The 17,809-nt window shown below is 42.6% G+C and overlaps 6 protein-coding genes across 6 annotated transcripts; 4 read left to right on the top strand and 2 right to left on the bottom strand.

Annotated features, from left to right (window-relative positions):
• Nucleotides 1-487: 487 nt before the first annotated feature.
• On the top strand, nucleotides 488-775 carry PCOAH_00005870 (hypothetical protein; the record flags this gene model as incomplete). Its single annotated transcript, XM_020057398.1, has 1 exon — nucleotides 488-775. One exon carries the CDS (start codon nucleotides 488-490, stop codon nucleotides 773-775), a length of 288 nt encoding a protein of 95 aa, XP_019912947.1.
• A 1,611-nt stretch (nucleotides 776-2,386) lies between these two features.
• PCOAH_00005860 (Hydroxyacyl glutathione hydrolase) lies at nucleotides 2,387-4,358 on the top strand (the record flags this gene model as incomplete). Its single annotated transcript, XM_020057397.1, has 7 exons — nucleotides 2,387-2,392; nucleotides 2,826-2,890; nucleotides 3,090-3,135; nucleotides 3,237-3,312; nucleotides 3,469-3,582; nucleotides 3,739-4,003; nucleotides 4,139-4,358. 7 exons carry the CDS (start codon nucleotides 2,387-2,389, stop codon nucleotides 4,356-4,358), a joined length of 792 nt encoding a protein of 263 aa, XP_019912970.1.
• A 431-nt stretch (nucleotides 4,359-4,789) lies between these two features.
• Nucleotides 4,790-7,771, bottom strand: PCOAH_00005850 (Uncharacterized protein; the record flags this gene model as incomplete). The annotated part of the gene is made up of 3 exons (XM_020057396.1): nucleotides 4,790-4,977; nucleotides 5,105-7,332; nucleotides 7,725-7,771. The coding sequence occupies 3 exons, from the start codon at nucleotides 7,769-7,771 to the stop codon at nucleotides 4,790-4,792; spliced, it is 2,463 nt and encodes an 820-aa protein (XP_019912895.1).
• A 2,378-nt stretch (nucleotides 7,772-10,149) lies between these two features.
• On the top strand, nucleotides 10,150-10,569 carry PCOAH_00005840 (Uncharacterized protein; the record flags this gene model as incomplete). The annotated part of the gene is made up of 1 exon (XM_020057395.1): nucleotides 10,150-10,569. The coding sequence occupies one exon, from the start codon at nucleotides 10,150-10,152 to the stop codon at nucleotides 10,567-10,569; it is 420 nt and encodes a 139-aa protein (XP_019912920.1).
• An 891-nt stretch (nucleotides 10,570-11,460) lies between these two features.
• Nucleotides 11,461-15,340, top strand: PCOAH_00005830 (Uncharacterized protein; the record flags this gene model as incomplete). Its single annotated transcript, XM_020057394.1, has 12 exons — nucleotides 11,461-11,524; nucleotides 11,628-11,803; nucleotides 11,984-12,095; nucleotides 12,229-12,599; nucleotides 12,701-12,907; nucleotides 13,026-13,112; nucleotides 13,209-14,156; nucleotides 14,261-14,548; nucleotides 14,647-14,727; nucleotides 14,893-14,931; nucleotides 15,046-15,166; nucleotides 15,279-15,340. 12 exons carry the CDS (start codon nucleotides 11,461-11,463, stop codon nucleotides 15,338-15,340), a joined length of 2,556 nt encoding a protein of 851 aa, XP_019912842.1.
• Nucleotides 15,110-17,045, bottom strand: PCOAH_00005820 (Ribosomal L25-like protein; the record flags this gene model as incomplete). The annotated part of the gene is made up of 6 exons (XM_020057393.1): nucleotides 15,110-15,347; nucleotides 15,368-15,563; nucleotides 15,762-15,851; nucleotides 16,026-16,276; nucleotides 16,420-16,500; nucleotides 16,625-17,045. The coding sequence occupies 5 exons, from the start codon at nucleotides 16,953-16,955 to the stop codon at nucleotides 15,459-15,461; spliced, it is 858 nt and encodes a 285-aa protein (XP_019912870.1).
• Nucleotides 17,046-17,809: the final 764 nt, after the last annotated feature.

Here is a 17,809-nt window from a genome sequence, read left to right as displayed (position 1 = left end):
TTTCATTCGCAAAATCGCTAACTACGCTCGATTTCCTTTTCACTTGTGTGACTTCGATTTCGCGTGAATTCAAACGCGCAATTGCACGCAAAGGGGGTATCATTTATTTTTCGCAGCTTGTTCATTTGCTCAGTTTGCACACTTCGCCCAGCACCCTTTGTCCAGTTTGCCCAGTTCGCAAGTGTTAATCCCAGTTTTCCCCCTTTTCACAATTTCTCATTTAGCATTTTTGTTTTTCCCCTTTTTTTGTTTTCCCAAATCGTGAACTCACACGCACGCATATTATTCCCACTTCGAACGTTCCCTTGTAAAGTTGAAGAAGGATCAGCAGGACTGTCCATTTTTGTGACAAACAAATCAGCCCACATAGCATCCCACATACACATACATACACATACATATACATACAGTAACCTGTCTACTGACACCCCACAAGCGAAGCAAAACAGACAAACGAAAAACACCTCGATAAAAAGTGCACCCCAAAATGAACGCCAAAAATATTATGACATCCTTCTCCCTAATCCTTCTCTTGTGCTTCCTGCTAAATCTTGTAATCGTTCCGGTTAATGCAAATGAAAATAGTAAAACAAAAGGAGGAAAGGGAACTCCACCTCCTGTGCCCTCAGTAAATAACTCAGATAACAATCAACCCAATAAAGATGGAGCGGAAAACAACCCCCCCCTTGATGCTGAAAGCGCTTTACAAGAACTGAAAAACTTTGCACAGAACTTAGAAAAAAAAAACGACATCCAACAGGAATATAATAATTAGTGCTACCGTCATTAACATGGTTCTGCTGGCATTAATGTCTGGGCTAGTAGGATACACCACAAAGAAAGGATTTCAAAAAGGACAAATGGACAACGCAGAGGTGGTACCTCCAAAACACAAGGAAAATTTGTAATCGGGGGAATACAACGTACGTATAGTAATACCCACAAAATGGTGTTGTATGAACAAAGAGGGGAAAAAAAAAAAAAAATAAAATAAAAGTAGCCACTTGAAGCTATTTATTTTATTTTTTTTTAATCCCAATATGTTCACCTTTTCTTCACACCTGAAATGGGCGCTATACAACTTGTTACATTTCAATCTATCCAGGGGGGCTTCCCTCCTGTGCGCACAAAACAATGAACGCGTAAGCACACCCACGTGTTGCGTTTTTTCCTTTTTTTCCCCCTCCTTAACTTTTTTGTAAAATGAAGTATTATCACCCCAACGGGTATGTAGCACGCCATTTGGTGGCAACCCTGAAGGTGCACTTAACGTGCATATATATCTTCTCCTCCTTTTGTAAGATGCATCAGCGTGGTCACTTGTGAACCGTTACCTTTGCATAAACGGGTACATACACCCCCCCTTTACAGTTGTAGATGCACGAAATGTTCGACAGATCTTTTCTTTCATCGCGCGTGTAAAGCGTAACACTGTAAAGCGATTCTACCACATTTGTATGCACCAAGAGAAGAAGCAGCACAGTGGCGAGGATTATGCTGCAGGAAGTAATCACTGTTGGGTGCTGAGAGACGTTTGGAATGCAACGGTGTCTTGCGTGAAATTGTGTGATGTGTCCCCCTCGGTTAATGCTACGCATGCTGCTTCACCCGAGCTATGCGGTGGTACAGTTAAGCGTAATGTAATTTCCATTGATGATGCGAATTGCCTTCATTTTATTCCCTCTTTTGGCTGCTAGCTCCTAAAGCGAAACAACATATAACACTTAAAAACGTCCTCATTTCATTTGTTGGGATAACTCCGATGCGTTTTTTCCCCATAGATAGGAAGGCCACTTCGGGTGAATTTATTTTTACCACTAAAATGGCACATTCTCCATGCGTAATGATTAACTTTTCACGTTGACGAAAAATGTACTTAAAAAAAAAAAAACCTGCAGGGTAATGACCGCCCTCAAATATGCCTGTCATAGAAGTAGCCGCGAAGAATGCGGGTTGAATCTCCACCCTGCTGCGGCACCGTTGCTTTTACATCTTTGGGTGAGACTTATGCTGTATGCGAAGTAGCGGTGACGCTTTCGCCTGTACAGAACATACATGCACCTGCGGATTGGCATAAGTCCATCGAACATATATGTACCCTTGCGAGGATATACAGTTTATGTTATACCGTCCCTCTTTAAAAGTGCTCCACGCGTGCTTCTTTCATCCCCCCTTCTTCCTTTTCTCCACAAGAGAATACTTTCCCCCAACTGATGAATTTGTTCATCATTAAAACCAAATTCTATTTAAAAAAAAATTCTTCTCATTACAAATAAAAGGGGACCCCCTGTCAGATAGTTTAGCTGCCCCACTACCCTAAACCCTTACCTACCTTTTTGAAAAAGCTTCTTCCCCTCCTCCGCTCGCGTAGATTTTTCCAAACAAAATGAAGGTACTTATTTATTCGCCCCTTTTTTTTATTTATTAGCCACATGGGCGATCCATGTGGAGGAACTACTTCTGACTAATGTCGTCACATCCTGCGTGACAATGCTGACACGTCCACCACGTCAGAGGGGCAACCTCCCCTCTTATCAACTATGCCTATTTGCCCTGCCATGTGTACAACTCATTCATACGCAGGGTGTCCAAAGAAAGAAGCGTTTTGCAAAATTGCACTGGTGAAAGTGATAACCGCGAAACAGTCCCGTCTACTACAAACCATTGCAACATGTTGCAACAGATTTGTTTTTTCACCAGCCAATTTTTGCTCTATCCTTCTTCTATCACATCTCAACGTTTTGTGCTTCCCTCTCACCATCCTCAAGTTGACTTTATTTTATTTTATTTATTTATTTTTTTTCCGTCTTTTCCCCCCCCCGCAGCCAAGCGCAGAGGTGCTTGTCGTCCCGTCGCTGCATGACAATTTTGCCTACGTCATAATCGATGAGTAAGAGGAATGATCCCCCCGCAAAAAAAAAAAAAAAAAAAAAAAAGGCAGAACATATTTACAAACTTTTCGCCACAAGAGTGTGTGAATGTCCACTTCGATGTGGCTGTGTCCCCCGTTAAATCACTGCATGTACTGAAGAGCACACCCGTATTGTATCCCCCCAACATATAACGTTTGGATTTTCCCCCCCATGTAGAAAAACGAAGAAGGCAGCATGTGTAGACCCAGTGGAGCCAGAAAAAGTAGTCAACATGTTAACACATCTTTTGTGTGGTCCCCCGTGCCCATATTATTTGTGTGGTTCGTCGTTCACATTTTCTTTTAACCGCACGCACTACCATAGGTCCTCCGAAAAATCGAGAACTTGAACGTCGACTTGGAATACGTCCTCTGCACGCATCACCATTATGATCATTCAGGTAAAGCAAAAATGGTGCCTTTTCTACGCGGTGTGGTTACGCCCTTTTGGGGAGAAGCCGATTTGCTCGGTCCCAACTGCAGGTTGTCCCTGTCCATTTGTATGTCCCCTTTAACCCCTCATTTGTGTGATATTTTCCCCCGTTTTCTCCACTCAGGAGGGAACATACGCATGAAGGAGCTGAGGAAAAAAATTAAAGTCGTCGGGTCGGCGTACGAATCGACCCCTGGTGTCACTGAAAAGGTTTACGACAGCCAGATTGTGCGTCTAGGTATTGGGATAAATAACCGTCTATGGGCGCACCGCCTGTTTGAAGAAAGCCTGACTGTGGATAAACCCTGAGGGGGCACACGATCAATGTTACCCCCCTAATACTACTCTACCGTTATGCCTATATCGCAACTGTTCCCCCCATTCCTATTCCCAGGCGAAGTGTGCATAAGGGCCATTCATGCACCGTGTCACACGAGGGGGCATATCATGTATTATGCATACAAAATGGATGACCAGAAAAACGAAGATAACAACTATGCCCCCATTTTGTTCACTGGAGATACACTATTTATTGCCGGGTGTGGCAGGTTCTTCGAGGGTAGCGCCAAGGAAATGTTCAAAAATATAGAAAAGGTTAAAGGGTATCGGAAGGAAACGCTCATTTACTGCGGACATGAGTACGCCCTTAACAATTTGAGGTACAACCGGAAGGGAAAAAAAAAAAACTCGCCATGCTCTGCGAACTCTTCATGCAGCATGGAATGTGTGACTGTGTGAATGTCGTATGTGACCGCGCCGTCCACGCTAAACCGAACCCTCCCCCCCACGCGCAGATTCGCCATGAGCATCGAAAAGGACAACGAACACATGAAAAACAAAATGAAGGAGGTGGAAGAAAAAGTCAACAACAGAAAGCCATCCGTCCCATCCACCATCGAACAGGAAAACCTGATCAATCCATTTTTCAGGACCCATCATTACACGGAAAAGTTCAGCACCACGGATGAGGTAAAAATATTGGATAAGTTACGCGAATTAAAAAACAATTTTTAGTTCGAACAAGGGGAGTACATACCCTGCGTTGTTCAGCGCATATGTGCGTGACCTTCCCGATGTGGTGGAAGGGAGCCCACTTTCAGGAGAAGCATTCACTGACGTCGTCAAAGGCGTAGTCCTCCTTGACGTATGTATTCGCTTACGCTCGCGCTCTGGTCAAATCAAACGCGTTTGTTTACGAATTCCTTTTTAAAGAAGAAAAAAATGGGCCCCCTCGGCAGAGGCCATACAATGGGCATAACCGCGGGCGTGAAATTGACACAAAAAATGTAAACAAAAAATGTACGCAAAAAATGTAAACAAAAAATGTACGCAAAAAATGTAAACAAAAAATGTACACAAAAAATGACATAAAAATGACGCAAAAAATGACGTAAAAAATGTGCGCGAAAATGGCGCAAAAGGAGACGCCCCGCGCGAAGGAGTAATTAATTAATTTTCTGGAAGAGAGAATTTAAGACAAACTTCAAAGGCTTCTTCGTCATGTCCAAGCCGAATCCATTATGCTTGTCGTAATGGTGCTTCACAACGTAATGTGAGATAACGTGCTTTATTTCCTCGCACGCCGTGTCTGCCTCTATGTCCGTGTAGTTGTCGTTGGAGATGACGCAGCCATCTGCGGGGTGAAAAAATATATATATATATATTGAATAAGAGTACGCGTGACGGAACGCACAAATAATCGAATGAACGGTGCATATTCACTGGCACAGTTTGTGCGTTCCACGTGGAGAGCGCCCTACTTCTGTGCGAGGCCAGCTCCAATATCAACACATCGTCGTAGGTGCGCCGTTTGACGACGTCCCCCTTGTAACTGTGGTAATATTTCTCATTGCAAATCAGTATGGCATTCTGTTTTATTAAATTTTCCAAGTAGGAATAATTGCACACCTTTTTATTCCCCAGAAAATACTCCTCCCCCTTTTTCGTCACAGGGTTTAAAACAATGATAATATCATCCACTTTTTTTCTTTTAAAAAAAACATATGCCTCATGTAATAAAAAACAGTCATATATTATCGACATATCTGCATCTAGCACATTTGACACATGTTTTTGGATAACCTTGGCAGATACATTTGCACCATCTATTATGATGGGTCTGAATTTATAACCCTCCATGGGGATAACGTCATACCCATTGTGTATGCTCACTAGGTAAGCGTAACAATAGTTGTACAGATCCTTCTTTGTTTGACTATATCCATATGAAAAATTCACCTGATTTAGGCTCTTTATATTACTCATTGATAAAATGGGGGTGCTCAACAAAGATGTTATGTTTAGGATATCTTTGGGGATACTAACTGACTTCTCATGGGGAGATGCGTAGGAGAGTATCCCTTTGTTCCTTTTCGACTTGGTGTATACCCGACTGTGTCTTTCCTGAGTTATGCTATCCTTGTCGTTTTCGCTGCTGGTTGGGGGTGACTCTGCCGCTGAGCCGCCGCTCGCACGGTTGACCAAACTCCCCAAATTGACGACGCCGCTATGCACGCTTAGAGGGGTACCTGTGTTTTGCACTACACCCATTGATGCACTCACCCCCCCGTGGTAGTTCTCTCCATCGTCGGACGAACTCAGGTTAAGCTCATCCTTTATCAGTAGGGCCTTGTACGGCTGCTCGTCACACAAAATACGGTAGCACAGTTTTTGGTCTTCTCGGATGTACGTTTCCCCAACGGGGAAGGTTTCCTCAAAAGGGGGCACTTCCCCAAGGGGGAATACTTCCTCTTCTTCTTCCACCTCCGGCATCGCCCCTCCTGTCATACTATTCCTATCTTGGTACCGTACCATGTCCAACTTCAACACGGGGCTCGGTATTTCCCTTCTGTCGCTTCTCCTGTCCGCCCTTTTCGATATGCCTTTTTTTTTATTACTCTTTTTCCTGTCACCTCGGTTATCATGTCGTGGGGCCTCGACTGCTCTGCCTGGTGATCCAACCAGTTGGTTGCAGGTATTGGTAGCGGATGTAGCTGCTGCGTCAACTGCGTCAATTGCGGCAACGCCAGCATCTTCGCTAATGGGGCCTCCCTCCGAAAGGAAAACGCTCTCCTGACACACGTCGCCAAAAAACTCCAAATCGAACACGGCGGATAAATACACCATCTTCATTAGCTTGAAATTTATGAACAGCGTATTTCTGTCCCCCTTCAAAATGTAGTACTCCTGCAGCAGCTCTTCCTGCGTCCTTTCTGTCCACCCGCCGCACAACTCCCCACTAAGATACCTCTCTTCCATATCCTCATACATGTAGGAGCTCTTCTTTTTCTTCTCCGAGTCGGTAATATACATGCTATACAATTCGTCTATCAGGCAGATCAAGTCGTTGTAAATTTCGTACACGTTCACATCGACCTGGAACGAATCAATATTGTTGTAAAAGTGCATTTCGTAATAAAGCACCACTACGTCATATAAGTTTTTGCTAAACAAGGCGGTAACTTTTTTCTGTACATTTGGAGTTTTCTCTCTGTCCGTTGTGGTTATGCTTCCGTATATTAACTTGATATCCGATGGGAATATTAACCCCTTACCTTCCCCCTCCGCTCTGAATGGGCTTCTGTCCACATTTGTTGCACTTAAAATATTCCCACTTATGTCATCCCTTTTTTTGTTGTTCCAAATTTCCCCTTCGGTCTTGCCATCCGCTTCGCAATCCGCTTTTATGCCTGCCCTGAACTTGGGGCTTCTATCTCTTCGGTCATTTTGCCCACCTGCTAGTTGATCCTGGCCAGCTACTACCTTGTCCAACACACCAGCCACGTTGTCCTGCACACGTAGTGACTGCTTCCCCTCTATAATTTTCCTCCTCCCCTCACTTATCTTCCGTTTCCCTTCACTTATTTGTTGCAACCCCTCATTTATCTTCAGCTTCCCTTGGCTTACTTGTCGCCATCCTTCACTTATCTGCAGCTCCCACTCACATATTTGCAGTTCCCCTTTGGCTGGACTCTTCGCCTCCGCCTCGCTTGTTTTTTTTTTTTTTTTTCATATCACCCCCTTTTTTCTTTTTTTTCCCATTATATGTGTAAATTCATACTGTGTTTTTTTTATTTTTTCTTTCCACTCGGTCCGCTTTCCTGCCACCATATCAGTGTGTTTTTTTTTCTCTCTCTCTCCTTTTCTCCTCCTTCTTCTTTCAAATTTTCTGCGCTAGCAAACATGCAACTTTGAACTTGTTTAACTTGCTACAGCACTACTTTTATATCTGACTCTACAATTTTTTTTTTTTTTTTTTTTTGACGGGTACATGGTTAATGTCAGTTTGTTTCATCTGCTTTTTTGTTTTGCAAGTGATTCACTATGTTATTACTCTGCTAGTACTCTACTGTTACTCTTCTTTACTCTGACTTAATTTACTATTTCTTTGCTTTCTTTTGTTCGCTATTCGCAAGAGCGGAATTCATTTTTGTAACTTCTTTTCCCCTTCATTTTTTTTTTTTTTTTTTTTTTTCGATTGTTAGCCATTTTTTATAGCCGCGCTATTTTTTTTTTTTTTTTTTTTTTTTTTTCCTGCACAGATGGTTACTTCTTCACTTTTTCATTTCCCATTTTGGATATATTTCCCCAGTGGTAGGTAGATCATTACGAGTTATTAACTCTCTTTTGGTGTTCCTACATTTTTGCCATTACTTCTGTTTTTGCCTGTTTTTTTTTTTTCTTTGCTAACATATCAAATGCTACAATTCCCCCCCTATACCAGTGTGCTATAACTCCATTTTATTCCCCTCCATTTGTCGAAATTCCCGCCAAATTTGTTTCTCCGTCTGATTCACTCATAATATATTTTCCCCATTCTGTAACACAGCAGGAAATTATTGCGTTATTTTCTGTTTTTACGTCGGACAAATTTATGTGACTTTTTTTCCGCCCCCGCGCATGTCTAAATTTTCCCGTTTCGTCGTGAACTCCGTAATCGACCCATTTTTAAGGAACCCTGTTGCTGTTATTTTCGCACTTCGCATGCACACTGTGTATATATATGTGTGCATCAAGGAAGCTTTCCCATTTTCCCTCCACCATCGCGCCAAAAATAAGCCTTTTCCCCTGCGCCTGCGCACTCGCTACTTCTCGCTCTACCAACTAGGACATTTGCTCAAAGGCTTATTAAGTGATATACATTACAGCACACTCAGCAGGCTTCTAACACGTCAGAAGTGTGCACCTGATTTGATACCTTAAAAAGGTTTAATCTTTCTCTCAGTGCAGGAAAAAAAAATATAACTACAAAATTAAATCATTTGATTTGCCAAAGGAATGGCCACGCGATGTGGAAATGTCCTTCTTTGCGACATCATCCCCACATCATCATAATATGAAACTTTAAAGGGATCAGAATTTCCTCCCGCAGTTATGCCATTCCGTTTGTATAATTATATACGCGAACCTATATGTGCATTTGCTGTCGCATAGTGTTGTTCTGCTTACAATTTGTGAACAGAAAATGTTGATCTTGTTTCAGCAAAAGATCGAAATAAAAAGGTTAATTTTTCCGTTAGAGTTTTTTTATTTATTTTTTTTTTTTTATCCATCAAAGTTGCCATAAAATAGTGAATAATTTTAAGAGGGGAAAAAAAAAATATATGACTGTTCATATTTTTTCTGAAAAATTTGCGCCATTCTTATGCAAAAACATTATTTTGCCTGAACGGTTCATAAAAAAAAATGTGCCCATTAAAAAGTAGTAGGCTAGACAAAATTAAAGCCGTGCGTTGAAATGCAACGGGTGGGGAACCTATGTGTGCGTGTTGGTACAGTGGAAAATGGTGGAACTCCATTTTGATTACAACCCCGCTATGGTCAAATAGTCAAAGGGCTGGAATTTTTCTGTTACACTTTCTCAGCAGTGTGCAGATGGACATGCACACGAATTTACACACCTGTACATATGCACTATTTCGTGTGCACATATGTATAAACGTTTATATACAGTAGGGAGAAAAATGCTCTTTGCAAAATTCAACTGTGTCCCTTCCTCGTGTTTATTTATATGCCCCTTCAGAAGGTCCACTGAGAAGGTGAGCACAATGAGGAAGGCATTCTCAAACTAAACAAAATGCCGAACAGAGAACACGTGCAGATGTACTACACCCACTTTCGACTAAATCTTCGTAAAGGTGAAAAATGATAAAAAGGGAGGTCATTCTAACAAACACACAAATGAAGAATGTAGATGTTTTTTGACAATTTTTCCTAAACTTCACACATAAAAATGTAATGTCACATGAATTCAAAACTGGAGAAAGAAAAAAAAAAAAAAATGAAGCTTTTTATGCTTTAGTCCGTGAAAGGCTATCAGCAAAGCAAAGCAAAGCATAGTGTGTCCTTCCAGCTTCTATGTTTTACATTAACGTGTAAAAAAAATTTCACACTTCATTTCTATTTCGTTTTTTTTTTTTTTTTTTAAAAAATATGTGAAGGGGTAATTCAACGGATACTGTTATATATATATATATATTTTTTTTTCTTTCATTCCATTATGTGATTCCCCTATGAGGGCTACACATTTAAACGAAAGTGTAAAGAATGAAACTTCGAGAAAAAGCGAAAACGCGGAATTTAAAAAAGGTTGGGCATGTATAGTATGACATAAAATTGGTGCGCACGTTCTCCTTTTCCTTCCACCAAATTGGAGGTACCAAAAACACAAAAGGGGAAGGAAACCAAGGCAACTTCCAATAACGCATAGAAGGGGAAAAAAAGGTAAAATTTACAGCAAGAGGACTGATAAAGGAGAGCACAATAAAGAGGCCGACCTACCCATTGAACTAACGAAAAGGATAAGATGTTCAGAACAATGAAGAATTATTTCATGCTAAATTTTAAAAGAAACTATCGACACTATTCAAGAAAGAAAAACATAAACAACATAAACCGAAAAATAAACGACCCGTATAGTGACCTGTACAAAATGAACTATTACGGAAACAACTTCAAAAGACTTCCAAATAAGAAGACCAAATCGAGTGAATACGAGCTGATCAGAACGTCCAGTAACACCTTTACCTACTCGTCCCCATACCCCCCGAACATTAACTACACCCTGAAACCGTATCCCGATTCGGCTAAGGATTTCTACTACGAAAACAGAAAATATGTGATGAAATACAAAAACGTGGAATACATTCCTATTAAGAGGATGGTGTGTAAGGGCACATCCAGACGAAGCAATTGGGACACATACTACATGAGGGTTGAAAAGTGAAACGAAAAAGGAGAACCGGCAGTGTTATCTGTGCATAGGCGTAGGTGTCTACGTGAGTTGGTTAAATATGCACGGAATACACATCCGGGGAAGGGAAAAAATATCCAACGCGTGACCAAAAAAAATGCAGGTATGTCATTGTGAATGCCTTTTTTATGTGGTGGGGAACGTAGCGACCGTTTGGTAAAGTTACTTCCATTGCGGCCTCCGCGCTCGTGGGTATACGTGTGTATACACCACAGCATACACTTTAAGCGGATGCCTTGTTCGTTTTTTTTTTTTTTTTTTTTCACGTGTTTGTTAACCCCCAGTTCGCAAGGGGCAAAAAAAAAAAAAAAAATCGGAAAGTTGGGAAATCACAAAGTTGGGAAATCGCAAAGTTGAGAAATTGCAAAGTTGGGAAATCGCAAAGCTGGAAATTTAAAAAGTGGAAATTTAAAAGCTGGAAAATTCAAAATTGCAACGTTGCGCAGTTGCAAAAATGTGAGCGGCAAAATGTACTACACGTATGCTCCACTGTGAACAAAAAATTGTGCCACCCCCGTTAGCCCTGCAATGGTGTAAACTGTTCGCACCCCTATGCTAATTTTTTATTTTTTCTCTTTTTTTTTTTTTTGTTAACGATGATCTGCCGAAGTTGTTAATTTTCCATTTGTCACAGTTTTGTGAAATTGCAAAGCTGCTAATTTGTGAAGTTACGAAGTTGTTATTTTGTTTCTTTTTTTTTTTTTTTTATATATTTCCATTTGAACATGCCCTTCTTTTTGAATACCCCCTTTAACAACGCCCTTTTTAATGGTGCACCGAGCATGTAACTGCCCATTTGGACTGCCACTGACCCCTCATTAACTCTGCCCAATTCGAACTCCTGTGCCCCTGGCCATCGTCAAAATGAACGTGGAGGAGAAATACAAACTTTTTAAGGAAAAATATAAAGAGATAAAGGAGCAAAATGGTAATGCCTGTTGTTCTACCATGCTTCGCTGAGGCCAACAGGTTGTCTGTCTGCTCTCCGTCGAGCGTTATGATTTTGCCACTCCCCCTTTTTGCTCATTTAGACATCCTCAAGAAGGCCATAGTGGAGTACAAAAAGGACATTAAGCAGCTGGAAAAAAATAATGAGGAACAGAAAGACAGAATTAATCGCATGGTGGATGAGAACAACGACCTGTTGACTAGCAACAGTCAGCTGTCCAGCAAGGTGGCGCAGCTGGCCAGTTCTCTGGAGGATAAGGTAGGGGAAAGGCAACAAGCAATACAACACCCATTGGCTATTACACTGTTTGTCTATTACACCGTTTTGTCATGTACTGCCTGAAGCGCTCTTGTTAGCACTGACTGTAATACGCTGACTTCATGGGGAAGTCCCGCCACAGCTTCCTCATCCTATCCCTTTACGCCGCCGTAACCGCAGAAGAAAGGCAACTCCGGGTGGCGGAACTTAATGCTGCTCCCAAAAAACTCACGGGAAAACATCCAAGAGTCCGTCGCGTTCGAGGAGCTCGAAAATAAGATAAAGGAAAATGGTACGCCCCGAGATAGTGGAACCATGCACACGATTGTGATTGGTGTGTGAGTGGGGTGCGTGTCTTGTACCTACTTTGCAGATGCCAGCACAAACCAACACTCCTTCTTTGGCTACGCCATCTCCCCCTTCAGAGATGCTACACAAAAAAGTGGAAGACCTTCAGAATGAGAATAAAAAGATAGAGAAGGAGCTAGACACGTGTAGGACCTTCCACACAGACAAATTAAACGAAAAAGAAAAAACCATTGAAAGTCTTAACGAAATTATTACCAACTCGAGTAAAAGTCTTAACCAGTTGGAACAGGAAAGAGACGAAATCAGGCAACAGGTCGAAGAGGAAAAAGCAAATTTTGCCCGTGTCATAGAAAAGAAAAATGAACACATAAATAAAATGGAGAAAATATACAAAGTTATGAGGAGGAAGTGCTATCCAAAGTATAGGATCAATTTTAATAAAATCCCCCTTTCGGCGAAGCCCGACCATTACGATGGTTACCTCCAGGTGGGAAGAGCGCTCAGACGGGCAATCACTTGCACACCCCAGTTGGACCTCTTACAAAAGTTCTCTCCCTATCTGCCACCTTGAACTTTTCCCCCCCGCAGCGCCAAATCAACGAGCAGTGCAAATTATTGCAAAGCCACATCCTAAATGTAATACAAAAGTTGCAAGAGTACCTTCTCATCTGCAAGAATACTTTTGCATCTCAAGCGAATCAGTTAATTGACTTTTGTCACAAAATGGAGGGAGAGGAGAAGGATAACCAGTTCGACTATTCTAAGGTTGCTGAACTAAGGAGGATTTCCCAAAAAGTAATTCATTCTAAACTACCCCCACCTTAGAATGTGTGCCATGGGGTAGACTTCTCCCAACCGCACTGACCGCTATTCCATGTTTACATCTTCCACTCTTTGTGACCGCCCTTCGAAGGAAGTCAGCTGCCTAGAGGAAGCGATCAATCTGTTAGACGACCTCGGGACATGGCTGCATGGGAGTCTAGACAAGGAACATGCTCAGGTAATTCTTCCAACGGTTGGCCATTCCCTCTATTGGGGTTTCTCCTCTAAGCACGTGCGATTCTCCCCCAACATGTGTGCTTTTCTCCCCTGATAGGCCCTCCTGCGTAATCTGTCCACCACCGTAAAAAAGATCTTCCTAAACGTGAACATCTACCTCTGTGTCGAAGAATACCTTTTCCCAACCTACACGACAGCGAAAACCTTTTCATTGAAAAATGTCGTTCGAGAATTGAGGAGCTTGAGGAGACTCCTCCTCAAGGGTATTCACTTTTTTTCGTTCCTCTTGTTTGTAACTCCATACGAAAATGAAAAGATAGTGGAAGAGCATTTTAAAAAGAGGAATATCGTTAAGTGGGTCGACGTAATTGCAAAGGAAAGAAGCAAAAAGAATGAACAGAAGTACCACGTGGAGGCGAACTACGAAGAGGTAGACACTAGTCTCCCAAGCAGCGAAGACGACTCTGTCAAGAGTGATCAAATGCGAACGTTAAGTGGAATCCATTTTAAAGAATTGCTCGAAGAAAGAGAAAAAGAGTCTCTTTCACCATTTGAACATTTAAAAGGCTGCTCAGAAAAAAATAAAAAATTGGTTACCTACTTGGGGAAGAAATTCCACAACCTGTTAGAAGACTTTTGTCACGCCTTAAAGTTTTTAAAGTCATACTTTTCTTTTCGCATTTTTGAGACGAAAGGGTCGGAAGTTTTCCATGTAGACAACTCCAGGGTAATGACAGAAATGTTAGACGCAACGGAGTCGCTCATTAATTATCTTGAAATGTTCGATGTTGTGGAAAAGAAGTCACTCCCCTTAATTGCGTTTCTGTCTTACCAAAGATTTAACACCCGAATGGCTTTCGAAGAAGAAAAAAATTGCCTGAATAGAATCAACGAGGCGTTTAGTCAGAGCAGGCATATTCCCTACGCCGTGCTGGAGTGCAGCTTCGAGAACCTCCAAATGTGCAAGAAGGACAGGGACCAACTGAATAAGGCGCTTTTGCGAAAAACAAAGTTAATCAGAAAGTTGAAGAGAAATAATAAACAGGTTGGGCGCAAAAAAAGGGAAACCCCTCGTTGTCCACCCCGTATACGTCACGCCTGCACCGCGTATAAACACCACATATTCACACCGCTCCTCCCGCCTGACAGACCCTGGGCGAACTTAAGAACGTACTGCTGACCAACAAAGAACTGACCCTAAACAACCAGTGCCTGACAAACTGCCTGTCCCCCAAAAGGGAAACAATGAACGACCTGGGGGAAGATACAACCGATGAGGGCATCCAGAAATATGCAGAAATGGTCTTTAACTTTGTCACGCATAATAATTCGGATAAGCCGGGATTAACGGTTCACGAGAAACAGCTCATCGAAGCGTACGTCTGTTCGTGCATACGCATAAAAAATTTACACATGGAAATACGGAAGCACGTGGAGGTGAGGACCCAGCATTTGCCTTCTACAATAAGTGAACCCGTAACTTCTTCACACCTGTGGGCGCTTACACATGGGAATTCCTCCTTCACCCTGTGCAGGTTCTGGAAAGCCTACAAAACGGGTTCAGCGTTAAGGAGGGCGAAATACAAAAACTGAACCTCCAAATAGAGGCGTACAAGGTAATGCTATTCCCTGCGTCATGACGGAAAAGTGTACCAAAAAAAAAACTGCTCCTTTTTCCATCCACATAAATGTGTACGTGCCCCAAAGTTATACTATTCCTTGGGGAACCCCCCCCTGATTAACATTCCTCTGCATGCGAAATTGGATTTCCCCCGACTTAGGAGGAAGAAATAAATATTCACAAAAAATACGAAGAGCAGGTAACAACTGAGATGGGGAATTTGATCATCCAGACAATCACATGCATGCACATGCATCCACATGCACATGCTTACACAACCGGGTGGATGTCCTTCTCCCCTTCCCCCCAACAGATGAATACCCTGCACGATTTAATCGTCACGTTGGAAAAGCAATTATCCAAACTGAACTCTGAAAAAAATGTGAACAAGTTTTTCATCCTCTGCTCCATTTGCGGCAGCAAAAACGGCATCGGTAAAATTGGGGAGGTTACTCTGCTCATCTAACCGTCCGATCGTTGCCAAATGAGAACCAATGCAGTTCCAATGTCGCCTCTTCCCATTTCCCACCCCTTCTTTTCTCACAGGCACCATTCTGAAAAATCGCAAGTGCCTCAAGTGCAGCTCCATAATTATTTTCCTCCAATGAGGAGACAATGAGGAGCCAATGAGAAACCAATGAGGGAAGCCACAAAATGGACCAAACAGATGCAGTTTGACTGAGCAGTATGAAGACCCTTTGTTGGAGTATCCGCTTAACCGTAACGTCACTGCTTAGGCCAATAGTCCTTATACGTGAGCTGAATACGCTTCCCCTTTTTGTTTATAAAGTTCGGGTCCATGTAATCCTCTGGCAGGGGCGTCTCCGGAATCTGCAAAACAAAAGGAGAAGGGGCAGCAATTTTCGGTGACATAAAAACTGCTCATTTTTGTGTGGGCATAAAAAGAAGTCTCGCTATCCGTTTGTGTATGTTAAAGGGGGGAGAAAACTGGCGCCCCAACGCTTCTCCTAGTACACGATTTTGTGTTCCCTCCCCTGTGCGTCTTTCTCTAGCCGATCTCTTCCTCACCTTTCCGGGCTCATAGGTCCACACCACTTCTGTCTCATTTAGGTCATACTCCTCCGAAAAAACTACGTTCCCGTCGTCCGGCAGTAGGTGCTGCGAGGTGGGCATAATGGGGTGGTTCCTTCGTTAGTACGTTTAGTATTTCGCACGTTGGTTACTTCGAGTTCAGTCACTACACCTGTCTTCACCATGTTTAGACATGCAAGTAGTCCTCACACGACACACACAACCATGCAGACGCGGGTGCCAACGTAGGTGCCAGCATACCTTTAACTCCCCCAACTTAATCGAATTGTACGGTTCCCTGTAAGTTAGCTTCGATACGTCAATTTGAAAAGGAGGAGGAATATTATTTCCTATCACTTTGCACTTTATGTAGTTCATCGCTAGCTGGACGTGGTACCCATTGACGTACGCAGGGCAGCCGATAAGACCGACGATGCTGCACGGGATATTCAACTCAGTCACTTGGTTCTTAACAACTCTGGCAAACTTGAGAAAGTATATGTGCTTTTCGACTGTTGAGAGGGGAAGAGGGGCATACATCTGTGTAGAACTGTATTGCAGGAATTGGCAGACTGGTGGGGGGCGTAACTAATTAACCGCCAAGTGAGCCAATCCGCCCACCTGCCAGTGACGGGCAACACCAGTTTAGACTCACCCGGATCTGTCTCAACGTGTGACACAACACACTCGACGACGTTCCCATCGATGTGAATTCTGAACAGCCTTGCGGAGAACACTGAAGGAGGGAGAAGGGCACATATCATGGGGTAGCCACTAGCACGCATAATTGGTAAGGAAGTATGTGGATACTTTGTCATTTCTTTTTTTCCTTTTTTTTTTTTCATTTTTTCGAGCATTACGCAAAGACAGGTGGCCGTCCTCCTCCTCGAAGGCGTACTCATCAATCAACTTGTGGTCGATACAAATTCGCTGCTCTGGTCCGTACTTCCAAATTATGGCGGGAATATACCCATGCACTTGCAGCAGCTCCTTCTTTTTAAACTTCTCCCAACATCTACCCTGCACATCCACCACCGTGCTTACCCTACTGTGCGAATTGAAGTAGTCAACAATTTCCTTTTTCAGAAAATCCCATTGTTTATACTTTAAATACAGCTTGTAATTTAGGTGGTTCCTTTTCGCATTGTGCATGAAAAAGGTTGGTTTGCTAATTAGCTTCAGTTTGTTCATTTTTTCTACCACCGGTGGTGTGCCAAGGAGGGGGGAGGCCTGATCTTAACGAGCGTGTCCTGCTAGGCAGTTATGATAACTCACACACGCTCGTACATACACCCGCATAGTTAGCAACCTGTATGTATGTATGTGCACATATGGAGGTATACACCCAATGCGAGCATCCGCATGGGTTACGGACGTTTCTGTTCTACGAGGCCAACCCGCCAATCACCCCAAAACGGAAACAAACATGTACTCCACAATGAACCGCGCGTGAAATACCTTCGGTAAGCATTATAACTGAAGCAGCATTGGAGCAAAAAAAAAAAATGCATACACATGTGCATATATACGCTTAACAAATCAAACACGCGAACAAATTAACTGGTGAATTAACAATCGAGTTGAACCCATTCCGCAGGTGTAATCCTTCCCACGATACGCGTTTGAAGGAAAAAAAAAAAAAAAATTCTCCAACGCGTCGCTATCTTCGCCCATATCAGGGGGATCCTCACGTAGCTGGGCAAACGGAGGGGAAAAATGTTCTACCCATGCGTTCAATTCAAACGAACGCGTTTATCCCATTCGTTTTACGCACCACATGTGGAAGGTGTTATTACACGCAAAAGTTTTAAGCGGCCTACCAGACAGCTTTCCTTGTGGAAATACCCTAACGGTACATGTTAGTGCAAAAGCACACATCCTGCAGGAGCGAAAACACTACAGTGCTGCAGGGAACAACCCACTCTGATCTTCCTAACGATTCCCCTACAAGGTGCCCATGATGATGTTACCTAAAAAGGGACGAATGTACCCATATGGGCGTATACTCCTATAGGTGTGAATTTATTTTTGTATTTTTCTCCTTT

This window comes from Plasmodium coatneyi, chromosome 3, assembly GCF_001680005.1.
Source record: "Plasmodium coatneyi strain Hackeri chromosome 3, complete sequence".
Taxonomy (NCBI): Eukaryota; Apicomplexa; class Aconoidasida; order Haemosporida; family Plasmodiidae; genus Plasmodium; species Plasmodium coatneyi.
Note: the sequence above shows the minus strand (reverse complement) of the source record. Positions and strands in the feature narration are given on the sequence as shown.